This window comes from Solanum lycopersicum, chromosome 6, assembly GCF_036512215.1.
Source record: "Solanum lycopersicum chromosome 6, SLM_r2.1".
Taxonomy (NCBI): domain Eukaryota; kingdom Viridiplantae; phylum Streptophyta; class Magnoliopsida; order Solanales; family Solanaceae; genus Solanum; species Solanum lycopersicum.
Genome location: NC_090805.1, coordinates 32,246,283 through 32,261,539, shown reverse-complemented (window position 1 = coordinate 32,261,539; position 15,257 = coordinate 32,246,283). Strand labels below are relative to the sequence as shown.

Sequence of the window (15,257 nt, the reverse complement as noted above, 5' to 3'; positions counted from 1 at the left end):
AGTCAAATTTTAAAGTTAAGAAGCAATTCAAAGTAAGTTCTTAAAGTTTTCAAAAGTCTTAAACAAACATTTTAACTTTGTTTTATGGCTCAAGATACAAGTTTAGCGAAGAGTAATGAGTTGAGTTAAATCCTTAAAAGTTACAAGGGAACTAATTCTGAAAGAGTTACGTTAGAAGTTAAGCAAAGAATATAGAGTTGAGTTCATTTCTCAAAAGTTATAACGGAACTAAGTATTCCCTAAGAGTTACAAATGTTTTCACATTTTTAGAAAGAAAGGAAGCTAGACTTCCAACATAGCCTTTGGATAGTTTTAGTAAAAAGGAAACTATGATTTCCAAGAGAGCTTTTAAAGCTAAGTTTGAGCAATTACCTCAAACATAGAAGAAGTTGTTTTAAGAACATATGAGCTAAGTTTTTGGGAGTAGTATTGAGCACAGATATGGGGATGCGAGTTCATATTAACTCAAGCCCCCATAAACCATTTAACTAACATGGACAGAATAAGGGTCATACTTTTTAGATGATTCTTTCGTGCTTTTTAGCATAGACTAGCGTATTCACTTAGTAGTTCAGGTTCTATATTGACGGCAAGGTATAGGACGGTGCTCTTGCAACGTGAGGTAAGATGTTGTACCATCTCTTAGGCTCATAGTGATGGTTATCGATTAGAGAATCTCCCACATAAATTATATTACTTTCATATATAAGTAAAGTTGCATTTCTTTAAGAGAAGAGAAAAGACATAAAGAGACCATCGAAGTTGTCCCATATTTGCATAAAGACACCTAAACTTTTGAAGTGTCCCATCACCCCACTAAACAACTATATATCGTTGTAAATTGGCCATTTTTATCTATTAACTCATATGGGTTGTTTACACGCACGTTAGGCGCGTCATGGGCGGCCATTTTTCCTTTTTATTTACCATTTTAAAACAGCCACATGTCATTTTCTTTCTTTAATATTAATTGTTTAATCAATTTTTGTATCTTCCCCAATTTAAACTCAAAAATAGCCTTTGGTAGCCCTAAAATTTTGATTTTCATGGCAAGAACAATATTGGTTCTCTCTTTTTGACGACTTCATCATCTTCCTCAAGAAAATAAGGTAGGAATTCGTCTTTTCTCTTTTAATTTCCAATATAAACGTTAATTTAAAGTTTTTTATGGTTGAATTTCTTCTCAATTTTGTGGTTAGTTTTTGATTGAAAATGTCAAATGCAATGTTGAATCGTATTTGTAACAATGGCAACTGTAGGAGGTCGATTCTAACACTTCTACACTATAATAATCCATAAAATCAGAATAATCAAAAATAGTGAAGATTTTAGAACCCTAACATGTTAGACCTTCAATCTCTAAGAATCTTCACAAATACACATCAACAACGATCAACAATGATCAACAACGAGATTGTCAACAACAACACTACCGTCAACAACAACATTGTGTATTTGGTTTGATTTTTTAGGGAAAAGTTGAGAAATGAAATGAAAAGGAGTTCACGAATTTTCTTCAAAAAAAAAAAGGCCAGGTCGGGTTACCTAGTGAGTGAGCAACACGCACATTACATAGACGACGGAATAAGTAAAAATGGTCAATTTACAACGATATATAGTTGTTTAGTGGTGTGATACGACACTTTAAAAGTTTAGGTGTCTTTATGCAAATATATGACAACTTCTCTGATACCAATGGAGGGGGTGGAAGCGGATTTATGAATTGAGAGTAAAGAGTAGAGAGAAGATTGTTAGATGAAGGATTGATGATTTTATTTATGAGGGGAAACCCTCTATTTATACACAAAATTTACAGACTTTTGGCCAAAACCTGGCCGACACATACTTTACACTTGGCCTCTTTATATTTGGCCGACACAAGAAAACAAAATACTTACTATTACTACTTTACATAATAGCCTCTTCTTTATTTATGGCCGACATACACACTATTTTCTTTATGACTTTTACAATTGGCTTTTTACAGCCGACACAACACGACAAAAATAAAAATTATTATCAAGTGAAACATATACAGAAATTCTAGAACAGATAAATAAACCGAAAAAATTAGAGATAAACACAGGAGATATGAATAGACCTAGTACGTCAAGAGTTAAAACCCCAGATAATAGTCGCAGAAATAGTCCTAGAGTTAGTCCTAGGAGAACACCACCAATTTATTATACAGAAAGCTATCAGCAATCAGATAGAAATAATGCAATATGGAACAGTAGATTAAATAAAAATTGGACACCTAAACCAGCAAATGAACAATACAATTTTTTAGATTTAGATTGTGTCGCAGATATAAATAAAGCAATATTAATATGGATAGGAAATATGTCTAAACAGTTAATAGACAATAAAATAGAAACAGCAAAAACACCAAGATACATAGAAAGAACATTTGTAGGAACAACAAAATTATGGATAGAAAATCTACCCTCGGAAAGTTTAGAAGTACTTAGGAATGATAAGAAAATGGATGGATCTGCATCAGCAACAAATATAGATATACTAGATAAATATGAATCAGCAATAAGAAATGAATTTGGAGGCATGACTACAGATATAAGAGAACAAAATAGAGAAAAAATAATAAATAGACAACTTATGACAAAATTAGTTATATGTAAAATGTGTTACTTAGAAGAATATACTTGCGCATTTAAAGAATATTATTACAAAGCTAAATACAATTTAGACGAGGCAAAAGAAATAAGAAAACAATATTATACAAAATTACCAGAACCATTTAGTACAATGTCTTTTCTCTACGAACTAGAATGTTTCATACACAGACACACACATGTATATGTATATATACATACATACATACATACATACATACATACATATTTATATATATATATATATATATATAGCCGCTAAAGGTTTAGTTCTTTTGTAGTGAATCCTTGTTGGCAACGCTTAGGTGGACGAATTAGTCCTATGTGACATGCCACATCACTAAAAAATTGATGTGTTAATTCTTGAGGATATTTGTGGTCTCCTAGGATAACGGCGGGGGTATTTTTTATCCCAAAATGTAATAGAGGATATAAATGGTCTATTTCGCATAGTTCAGAAATAATTTTGACCCTTTTTCGTAACATTGCATGTAAATCCTCTTGAAATAAATACTAGTACAGTTTCTTAGTAGAAAAGCAAATATCTTGAATAAAGATGATAAAATGTTTGTGTTCCAATTTGCCGGCCATCGACGAAAATAGTCACTATCGAAGACTTCGTAGGGCACAACGGGTTGATGGGCCCATTAATGTGTTGACCGTTGAACAGCCAAAACTTCCAATTGTATCCATCAAAGCACCTATCCTGACTATTTTTTTCATATCATTAACAGTGAACATAAGAGTGAGCTTAAGCGAAAGTTTAAGCAAATGTGTTAGTTTAATCTTTTTGTTATCTTATTTGCACAATTCCAGTAATTCAAAATGTTTTCTTGTAAAGACTATGTTTTTTTCTCTTCTTTTAGTTTATAAAATATACTTAGTTAGGGGAGCTATATGTAATTTAATTATGCATTTATTTAAAACCAATAGATTTTTATTTTCATTTAATTTCTCCATTTTTCAACATATTGAAACCAAACTTAAGAACATGCATACACTGAAAAGTCTCTAAGTGAAGGAACAATGGGTTGATGATCTTGAGTTTTTGCTTTGGCTAATTGTTGTTGTTTCTTTTTGAGATTAATTATAAAGTTAAAAATTTTTTTATATGTATGCTAATGTTGAATTTTTTTTTTTTTAAATTTCAACTCAAATTATGTTTTAGTTGATGTTGGTTTACATTTGTGATCATATGTTGTGGGTGGTAAATCAATGATGAAGAAGAGATAGCCACACACTTAAGAGATGAAATGTTGAAAAGAAATCCTAATATTTGTAAATATGAAACACCTTGTTTTGATGCTAGAGAAGAAATAACAATTATTCATTGTGATTTTTAACTGTTAAAAAGCTTATGGTTGGTGAAGGTGTTCAATGGAAGATATTATTTGGTGGGTGAAAGTAGGAAGGCAGCCCCTACTAGAGAGACATGACACATACATTTTCAAGGCTGACTATATAGCTACTTGCTAGTTAGGGGTGGCAGAAGAAAGTTTTGAATCCCTGCAGGCAGGTTAGTGTTCTTAATTCTTTCATCCATTGCTTGGGCTAACATAAGATAGAGAAGCACTAAAGCTCTTGAAACATAACATAAGTATCTTGTTATGTTGTCTGATGGTCATATCCTCACCCATTGAAATAAATGCTAGTGTTCAAATTTACCAAGCAAGTAACCAACTATATATATTCAAATTCAAAATGCTTCTTATATAGTTTGAAGAAAAGAGGAAAGAAACAATAATAACTAATCCTAGGATCTCAAATTAAAACAATACATCACATTGACCATTATATATTATTTCATGTATTTTCTTCAAACCCTTTGCAATTTGAAACTGGCCATGGACAGTTTGGACAAAAATCCAATCGTTTTTTCTTTAATCTAATGGCTCAAACTAAACTCGTGTTTCCATATATGACTGATTAGAATTATGACTGACTAGTGACTAGTGACTACTGCTTCATCACTTCTGGAATACACAGCGATTTCTTAACCCACAAATTCTGGTTGCCAAGGTTTGGATTACTTCTCCCAAAATAGAATGAAAAAGATGCACAACTCCAGCAAAATCAATGTAGAAATGAAAGGAAGCAGAAGAGCATTTTAAATATATCTATGTCTAACATCTTAATTTACAGAAAAAAAATGAGATACAGAAATTCCAAAAGTTGTCTTTTACCTTAGAACCCCCTCTCAACATAAAATTATATATTACCTTTCTAATGTTTTACTGTGAAAAGGTATTATTATTAGGGTAAGATCAGGACTACCATCCGGAAAAGAGTTCATCGATACAAATTTTTTTAAATTAAGTTTCAGTTGTAAGAATTGTCGGTGGCAAGCATAAAAAGAATTCACGATCTGTATTTTCAGTAATATATATTTTGTCATTTTCAGGATTTGAATATTGCAAAAGTTATGGAGATTGACAATGTAAACAATAGCCAGCTGGAGTGATTGTGGCACCAAATTAGATAGAGGCAACAGGCCAAAAGGTAAACAAAGGCTTCACAATTTTGGGAGATTGTTTACAGGCATAAATAAATATATTTATGAATCAAAAAGGTGTTTAAAAACAGCACAATCAATCTTCTGTTTCACATGCATATATATATATATGCAAAAACAATAGTATGAATTATATATATATTTGTATGTCCTGTGTCTTCCTTGATTTCAATTTCCATTTACAGCAACAATAATTATTACATCAACGTATGTGCGTCCTGCCTAAAGACCATACTCCTGTGTCCTTCACTGCTGCCTGGAAATAACAAAACAAACAACTAGACGCTAAATGCCATGTTTCTTAACAGCGAAAGGGTTTTTAAATCTTGACAACATCTCGACTTACAGGAATTTTTACTGACGGAAATACATTCCAAAAGCGGAGAGTCTCATCTCCTGCTCCAGTTACTATTGTCTGCGAGACCATGTTAAAATTGAAAAATCTCAAGATACTGTGATCGATTAATCTCCTTTCTATGATAATGTAACATATTATGCAATACCTGGCCATCAGGTGACATGGCAAGATATAGGACACGCAGACTATGGCCAGTTAGAGTAGCAACCTGTCACAACTTAGGATTTAATCGAAATACCCAAAAACCATACAATCTAATGAGTAACAACTTAATTAGTTTACCTTTGACATTGATGGATACTTCCACACCATGATTTGGTTTTGGGAATAACCATGTGTACTAACTATCTCATTTACATTTTTACTCCACGCTAGATTGCATACCTGCATAAATCATGTCAAATTTCCAGAAACGAGGCCTAAAATAAGTTGGCATTGTATATACAACAAACCTGGCTTCCTGTATCAATATGGTTCAACTGATTGCCATTTATTGTGTTCCAAAAACGAATACATCGATCAGCTGTTCCTCCTCCTGATGCCAGAAGGCCACATTGATGAGGAGACCAGGTAATGGCCTTAACAGCGGCAGTATGCTCCGTTAGCTTCAAAACAGATTGCTGAGATCGCTGATTCCACACTAACAGCTGTAAATCACAATTCACAACCAACATACTTGAGCAAATGTTCTTCTGTTGTTGTTTAATTAGTTGATTATATGTGTATAATACTACCTGATTGTCATTTCCCCCTGACGCAAGTTCTCGATCATCATGAGACCATTTCAATCCACATACCTGATTGAGAGAGACATCTCTTAAAGATGCTTTTGGTTTCATTTCAAGTTGTATGTTGTGAGAAAAATTAATTACCTCGGACTTGTGACCGATAAATTTGCTAACAAAGTCACTTGGAACACGAACGTCATGCTGAAGGATGTTTCTGTCTCTACTACCAGAAGATAGGATGCGCGAACTCCAGGCAAGGACTCCAGTTCTTGTTTGATGTCCACCAAATGTTCTAACCTTCTTGCATTGAGTTCCATCCCAAACCTGAACTTGCCCAAGACTTGTACCGATTGATATATAAGACCCCTCCCTAGTCCATTGGACAGAGCAGACACTATCAGTCGGTCCTAAGTCGCACAACTTTGTCACCTATTGAGAAATGCAATATTCAGTCGAGAGTATGATAGAGTCAAGTAAAAAGAAGCATTTTTTACTCACTCTACTATTTGAAGCGAGTCAAGTAAAAAGAAGCATTTTTTACTCACTCTACTATTTGAAGCTGTCCATAAATAAACACAAGTTCCAAGCCCAACAGCAAGTATATTCTGCGAGGACCAATCAACTAGGTTCAAATAGAAATCATCTTGAAGTGATGGTGCATCCAAAACCTGAAATTAATAAAAAATTCATAAATTATGCAATTAAACGAAGAATAATTAACCATTGTTACTTGATATATGTATATACCTTGTGGGGTGTTTTAGGCACTTTCCTAGGGGGTTTAGGAGGGGTAGAAACTTCGTTTGAGAGGGAAGTATCTGTATGCCCCAAAACGGAAGGGGAATTAGGGCCAGAATTTTCAGTTTTAAATCTGAGCATATTCTTACTGGGACTCATGGGTGAATTAGCACATCCCTTAGTACCTGCAGGAGAAGAGAAACAACTAAAATCAGCTCCAAAAAGCTCAGATTTCAACAACCTGGAATATGCATCATTGTTTCCTCCTCCTCCTTCTTTCACCGGAGACGCCTTCTCCACCAGACCAAAAGTATGCAGCCTTGAAGAAGATCTACAAGGAATGAATCTATCACTGCAACTTGCAGATTTAGAAGACGGAGATGATGACAGATTCGATATTGTCCGAGGTGACCTGTTTGACATCGGCGATGAAGCCAAATTGGTTGTTCGCTTTGATCTGGGAGGAGAAGAAAAAGCATCAAGACGAAGAGAGGTTTCCGACATTGTAGATGGAAGGTTAATTCCACTCTTTCTTCTTTGAGTTATCGGCTCCATGTTTTTTTTTAATTTTGTTGAGCTCAAATCAATGGCAGAAGCTCAATTCTGTATAGACAAAAAAAAACCTCTATGTTCTTGATGCAAAGAGTAACGGATAGTTTATTTAGTGAGAAAGGAAGGAAGGAGGATTTGATGAAATATTATGAGGCGCTCTTTTTAAGTCCTAACGGTTACTTTCTGCTTCCCTTTATTTTATGTTTTCTCTCACTAGCCGTTGTTGCTTCACTCTTTCTCTCACCCCTCAAACTATTTCTACCTTAATTAGTAGCTTTAATATTTAGATATTTCTTTAATAAAATTAGATGTGGTTGATTATACTTTTTGACAGAATATAAAAAAACAATTGAAATGACAAAAACATACTTACTAGAGTTAAATTAGACAGAATACATAAAATATACTCTTTAATTTAATTAATTTCATTTTATATTTATATTCATCAAATTTCAGTGTGTACAAATAGATACTTAAATTTGTATAAAATTCAACAAGTAGACACATGAGTCTTATGTGACATAATACTCATAGGATATTACGTAGGACGTGAATTACCATGTAGGATGTCATATAAAACATGTTGTACAAGTCTAAGTTTCTACTTGTACACACTCAAAGTTAAATAACATAAATATAAAATGAGGCAAAGTTAAAAAATATATTTATATATTATACCTTTGAATTAGACATTATACATCTATTGGACCCTAAACTTGACTTCAAATTTTAACTTTGACCTTCAACTTTCATAATGCATAAACAAACACTTTAACTATCCAACTTTTAAATAAATAAACACATGAGTCCTGCATGTCACAATACACGTAGGATACCACGTAGGACAAAAAATGACATGTAGGATGACATATAGGACATCTCTGTCTATTTGTTCAACTTTGTACATATTTAAATGTCTATTTGTGCACATCCAAAGTTGAAGGGCATAAATATAATTTGAAATCAAGTTGAAAGACATATTTATGTATTATGCCTTTAAATTATGTTGAACTGGTTAGTTAGTGTATGATGATCTGCCGATAGATGATGAGAGACCTCATTTATTAAAAAAGTTTTATGACTTTGATAAAAAATTTTTTATACAAATAAGCAAAACAGAAGTTTCATACAAATCAAGCAAAATAATTTGAAAGTAACAGATGGGCTATAGCATATAATATAAAAGTTTGAAGGCAAATTTTAATTTATTAACTTAAAAAAGCAACAACAATATAGCTTGGCCCAAAAAAGGATTTGAAGTAGATTTTTGTGATTTGAAAACTAGTCTCTCAAGAAATAGATAATATCTATGATTAAATGGAAAAGGGCCTAAATTACTCTTAAAGTATTGAAAATGGTATAAAATTACTCTTCATTTATCTATTGACTTCAAAATATCCTTTTCATCCACCTATTGGCTCCAAAATACCCTTCTCATCCACCTTTAGCTTTGAAATTGATCACTTCTTCAATTATTTTAAAATTAAACTATTTAAATATTTTTTAAAAATACTTGGCGTTCAACTATTGGTTATAATTTAATATATTAATATAATTTATAAACCAAACCAACTACCCACTCAATACTAACTAAATCCCACTCAATTAATAATCCAATTATAATATCAAAATTGTCATAAACACTACTAAAACACGATGAAATTATAGATTCCTGAAAATGACATCCAAAAGTATTCGAGTCCGAATTGAAGCTCCAATAAAATTTAGGTTGAGCCGCTTATTTAGGAGAACACTTTCATAAGATTCTCTTTCAAGATTGAATTAGAAATTTATGATTAAAGGTAAAGAAGTAATACATCCCGAATTAATTCATGCACTTTTTTAAAATATAATTTTGTAAATATTTATGATTTGTTTTAAAACTCTTAATATATTTGTTGAAAAAAAGTTACCTATGAAGTAACATCACATAATTGAGACATAAGAATAATTAAGATGAACATAGTCAGACTTTTCAGTTTATCGATAATTTTTATTTAGACACTTGAATGTATTATAATTTACTTCTATAGATATTTTCGCCTCAAATTTTTAAAAACACTCAATTGGCAATAGTTTTTCTGTTGTTGTATTAACTATGAGACAGTTTATTAATTTGGAGGGGTTTAATTAGTAATGGGTGGGTAGTGGATTGATTTATAAATTATACTAATAAGTTAAATTATAACAAATAGTTGAAAGTCAGATATTTAAAAAAATATTTAACATGTTCAAATATAAAACCGTTAAATAAGTGGTCAATTTTGAATCAAAAGGTGGATGACAAGGGTATTTTGGATCCAATAGGTGGGTGGAAAGGGTATTTTGGAGCCAATAGGTATGGAGGGTAATTTTGTATCATCTCCAATAATTTGAGGGTATTTTAAGTCTTTTTCCGATGAATGTTTTTAAAAAAATGGAAAAGGACCTAAAATACCCTCAAAGTATTGAAAATGGTACACAATTACCCTCCATCCACCTATTGGCACTCAAATACCTTCCCATACACCTTTGGGTCCAAATTTACCCCATTTATTGACAGAGCACAATTTAAAATAATTAAATAATATTTTTAATTACGTGACAGCTAACCATTGGTTGTATTTTAATTTTTTAATATAATTTTAACCAATTCATTATCCATCCATTTTTAACCAAACCCGCCCAAATGTTATTAACCCGCCCGACCCACCCAATACAAAAACTTATTTAATTAAAAGAACCCTAAAATCCAAATAAACACTTCAGTTCTTCCACACAAAAAAATCACGATCTGCCTCATGGTATCAAAATCTGAATTTCTTGTGAAAAATCTCCATTAAATTATTGCAGAATACTTTTCTGATTCTGTTCTTCTCTATTCTTTGATCAAATTCTTGCTTCTGCTACAAACTCTGGTGCACCACAAGACTTGGGTACACATATAGCTTTAAATACCAGTCTGCGTTGATGGACAATGAAACAATACGTTTCCAAGGCTGATATCAGCAAGACGGATCCCTTGTTGATTTTACTCTTCTTTCATGTTTTGCATAGATGTGAAACAAGAAAATTTTATTGTTTCTCAGCAACACTAGTTATCTTACTATACATTCTTTATCTCAAATTTATTAAAAGTTATAGACTCAATGGTGTTTCCCATTATTCCTAATATGGTAATCAATCTGCACTGGAGAACAAACATCCACGCAGGTTTTATCCGATTCAAATTTCAATATATATGAGAGTAGTAATACAGGGCAAAGTTAATTGGTATATGTGTCTACGAGAAACGATAGTTAATAAAATTTGAAGAAAAAGATACAGTCGAAGGATTAACGGAAATTCAAAATACCCAAAACACAATTTTAGTTCCTCTAATGTACAAGCATCTGTTTTTTTCAACAGCAAACAAGCAGTGCCAGCTAAATGGTAAAATTCTATACCAGCTAAAGCTAGCAGAGGCTCATCCTCCGATAAAAAGTATACAGTTGCATCAAGCTACAAAATCATTTTTATATATTTACAACTTATCCATCTTAATAGAGTAACATCTGCCACTACACTCACTTTGTATAACAATTGAAACATACAAGAACTCAAAAGTAACCATTCTGATCGAAAAGGACTCGAGGGAAATACTTATATAGCAGCATATTATGTAAATGTATCCTCTCGATCTGCCTCAGCAGTATCACCTTCCTCCATATTACTGAATTCCAAGAAATGCTTTGGTCTGTGATCCTCATTGTAGTACTCACGAGGTGTACCTAACTTCACTTCATATTTCATTCTAGCAGTGTGTTTTACTCCCATGAAGTTGTAATTCCAAGGTCAATTATCAGGTACCTGCACAAAATCAATCAATTTAGATTCAGATTTATGACATGTGTCGGGCGAGTTTAATAACATTTTGGATGGGTTTAGTTAAAAATGGGTGGGTAATGAATTGGTTTAAAATTATATTAAATAATTAAAATACAACGAATGGTTGGGTGCCATGTAATTAATAATATTATTTAATTATTTTAATTTGTCCTGTGCTAATGAAGGGGTAAATTTGGACCCAAAGATGGATGATAAGGGTATTTGAAGGACAATAGGTGGATGGAGGGTAATTGTATATCATTTCCAATACTTCGAGCGTATTTTAGGCCTTTTTCCAAAAAAAAATATTTCAAAAATATTTTAAGAATTTATGTCCAAATCGGTTCTATAAATTACTAGCCAAAGCCCAAGAGGTCCAAACTTTGCAGTTATAAAATATATTTTTTCTTATAATTGTAAAAATATATATAAAAAAAAAAGGGTTAAATTTGATCTAATATGTTAAGGGCATTTTTTATCTAATAGATAGAAGGAAGAACAAAGTTGAACCATTTTCAATAGGTGAAGGACACTTTTTATTCAATATGTAGAATCCGGGGTAAATTTGAACCAATAGGTGAAAGGAGGATATTTTGAACTATTTATAGTATGTTAAAGCATTTTTGAACTGTTTCCGTCTTTCTTATAATAATTAGTTCATCATCTAGAATTTAAAGAAGTTTCTTATTACTTTGTGAGTCACCATTAGAATTAGTGCTACTAGGTGTTCGGGTAGATTTGGGTCAGTTATTGGTCAAATCAAATCAATCAAATATGAAATACATTTGTTGATTCGATTGTAAATAAAGAGTTAAATGAGTTTTGTTCAATCGTCGTCAAATACAAGTGACTAATTTTAAGGAAGTAATCTAACAACTTATTCTAATCTTGAAGATAAGATTATATATCTTATTCAAACTAATTTTTTAATAAAACTAAATATATTCCTAACAAATTAATAGCCATAAGTTTATTTCAATATACATCCTCAAGTTTTGTGTTGTGTAATAACTGTTGAGAATATGTCTCAGAATGTTGTAGTAATAAATCACTTAGCTACTTTTAGAATTTTAAAATTATTTTATTAGAGTCCTATGTGACTTGAATTTAAAGTTAATTTTTTTATTTATTATTTAAATTTTATTGATAAAAAGCATATTTTTTATTTTTAGTTAGGAATTATATCTATAAATGTATGTTTCTGAATTATAAATAATTTTCTTTGACAATTCTGCAATAAATTTTTTTTGTCTCAAAGTCTTTCTCCATTATTTTCTATTTCTTTATCGAAAATCAACAATTGATATCTAGAGTCTTCTTCTTGAGAGACTTGTGAGTAAAAAATGAATTTCGAAAGTAGTTATTCACGAATGACCCCTCCTATTTTTTTTATAGTGAGAGTTATCAACTATGAGATGTGAGAATGGAAACTTACTTGGAGACTATTGATCTTTGGGAGCCGTGGAAGAGGATTATGAAATTAATCCACTGTCAAATAATTTCACTATGACCCATAACAAGAGTCACAAGGAAAAGAAAATCATTAAGTCGAAGACAAACACAACTTTCTTTGTTGTTGTTTCGATAATTGATTTCACAAAAATCATGACTCACATATCGCCGAAAGAAATTTCAAATTTTCGTAAGAAAGATATTTAGGAGATGAAAAATATAAGTGATTAAGGTATTAAATTTAATGAGAAAATTCGAATTGCAGATAATGAAAGAATCAGAAACTGTCAACGAATACTCTGACAAATTGCTTGATATTATCAACAAGGTATGATTACTAGGCACATAATTTAAAGATACAAAAATTGTTGAAAAGGTTCTTGCTACAGTACTCGAAAGATATGAAACATGTATTACAACCTTGGAAAACACACAAAATCTGCCCGAAATTACCTTGACATAATTGTTGAATTCTTTGCAGGCACAGGAATAAAGGAGACTTATGAAGCAAGATGACATAACTAAAGGAGCATTAATAGTCAGCCACGAAACTCAAAGTTAGGGTAAATTCTTGAAGAATTACCCATCTTGTCAGCATTGTGGCAAAAATGGACATCCTCCATATAAATGTTAGAAGAAAGTGGATGCACAATGCAAGAACTGTAAACAACTTGGTCATGATGTTTTGATTTACAAAAGCAAATTTCAAAAAGATGAAACAGTTGCCCAAGTCACTATGGAGGAAGAAGATCACTTATTTATGGCAACTTGCTTTTAATAAAAACATTTGATTTTTGGATGATTGATAGTGGTTGTACAAACCACATGACATATGGTATAAGAAATCTTTTTAAAGAGTTCATTCCAATGGAAAACAAAAAAAGTCAGAATAAAAAATGGTGATTGTATTCTTACAAAAGAAAAATGTTCTGTTTCAATTAAAACAACAGTAGGTAAAAATAATTTCAAATATTCTTTATGTGCCTAATAATGATAAAAATTTGTTTAGTGTTGGTCAGTCAATATGAAAAATAATATAAATTCTTATTTGGAGACAAATATTATCGAATCTATGATTCTACTACTAAGAGATTTTACAAGTTGAAATAAGAGATAAGAGTTTCTCATTTAGTCCACAGAAGATGCACACAAGCCTTGCAAGACAAATGATAACATATTTGTGTAGAAGGTCAATTTCAGAAGAGACTACAATTTACATTTCCTGATTCAAGAAGGAGTGTTGAGAATATGTCTCGGGATATTGCAGTAATAAATCAAATGTCAAATCTTTAAATGGTTACCCAAGTTTAGGAAAATTGCCTTGAAATATCATTTATCTTTCATTAAGGACAAATATATCATTCAACTATCACTATTTTTCTCCAAATATACTCAAACTCCAAAAGTCCCACTCTCTCTTCTAGTTAGCATGACATGTTATTAAAGTTTTTTTTTAATAATACACTAATTTAATTCATTTAACTAAAATAATAATAATATTTTTTTAAAAAATACATTAGTTTATTAAGAATAAATATTCATACTTGGGAATCTTTTATCATAATTAAATTTTTTATTTTTTTACCTTACGAAGAATAGGTTTTTAAAAAGTACTAAAGTATCATCAATTTTGAATACTTATAAACAGATGCATTCATGAATGCTAACTTACACCAATTAATCATAAATTGTATAATGGATCAATAAAATTAAAGGTAAATTAACTATTACAATAATATTAACTGTGTATTTTGAAATTAAAACTTACAACATTTTTTTCCTGAAAAAATAGAAAGTGAATTATATTATATTTTTTTATCCAAAAGATAATATTAAATACATCAAAAGTCTCCTTCTGTTCTAGTTGACACGTCATGTCAATAAATCATCATTTTAAAAAATAATAGACCTATTTAATTCATCAAAATTTTATCTCTACAAAATATACATACAAATTACATGAGAATTTATGAAGATTATAAAAAAACTAAAAATCTAATTCCTTTATATATTTTTACCAAATAAAGTTTAATAAAAAAAATCTCTATATGCAATTATTACCTGGCAAATTTTAAAATTCCTAAATAAATTATTTGAAAATTTTAAGCAAAATTTTTCATAAAAGTATTCAAATAAATGTGTAAGATTGATATGAAAAAAAAATTATTATTTAACTTTTTAAATTTAATTTTTATTTTATTCTTTTAATTTATATTATATTATATTTTAACTTCTCATACAATTAAGCACCAATATATATTCTTATCTCATCCCAAATTTATGAAATACAAGTAATAATTAATTGAATTACCTATTTCAATCAATAATATACATATTATATGTTATTAATATACTGATAAATAAAGATCATAATTTTATTTTTTCTATTATAAATATAATTGACTTTCTATTTTATTATTAAAAGAATATATTGAAAG

The 15,257-nt window shown here is 30.6% G+C and overlaps 1 protein-coding gene and 1 long non-coding RNA gene across 3 annotated transcripts; one reads left to right on the top strand and one right to left on the bottom strand.

Annotated features, from left to right (window-relative positions):
• The first annotated feature begins 3,347 nt into the window (after positions 1-3,347).
• Positions 3,348-5,292, top strand: LOC112941678 (uncharacterized). The gene is made up of 2 exons (XR_003247172.2): positions 3,348-4,149; positions 5,035-5,292. It is a non-coding gene; the product is annotated as an uncharacterized lncRNA (long non-coding RNA).
• On the bottom strand, positions 5,134-7,688 carry CCS52B (cell cycle switch 52B). Of its 2 annotated transcripts, XM_019214134.3 has the most exons (10): positions 7,155-7,674; positions 6,979-7,049; positions 6,777-6,899; positions 6,376-6,660; positions 6,238-6,300; positions 5,956-6,150; positions 5,786-5,887; positions 5,649-5,711; positions 5,492-5,560; positions 5,162-5,401 (listed from the first exon to the last, which is right to left on the bottom strand). In XM_019214134.3, the coding sequence occupies exons 1-10, from the start codon at positions 7,522-7,524 to the stop codon at positions 5,348-5,350; spliced, it is 1,395 nt and encodes a 464-aa protein (XP_019069679.1). In that variant the 5' UTR covers positions 7,525-7,674; the 3' UTR covers positions 5,162-5,347. The 2 variants fall into 2 exon arrangements, with proteins under 2 accessions (NP_001307322.1, XP_019069679.1); NM_001320393.1 differs by having other exon boundaries at positions 5,134-5,401; positions 6,979-7,688.
• Positions 7,689-15,257: the final 7,569 nt, after the last annotated feature.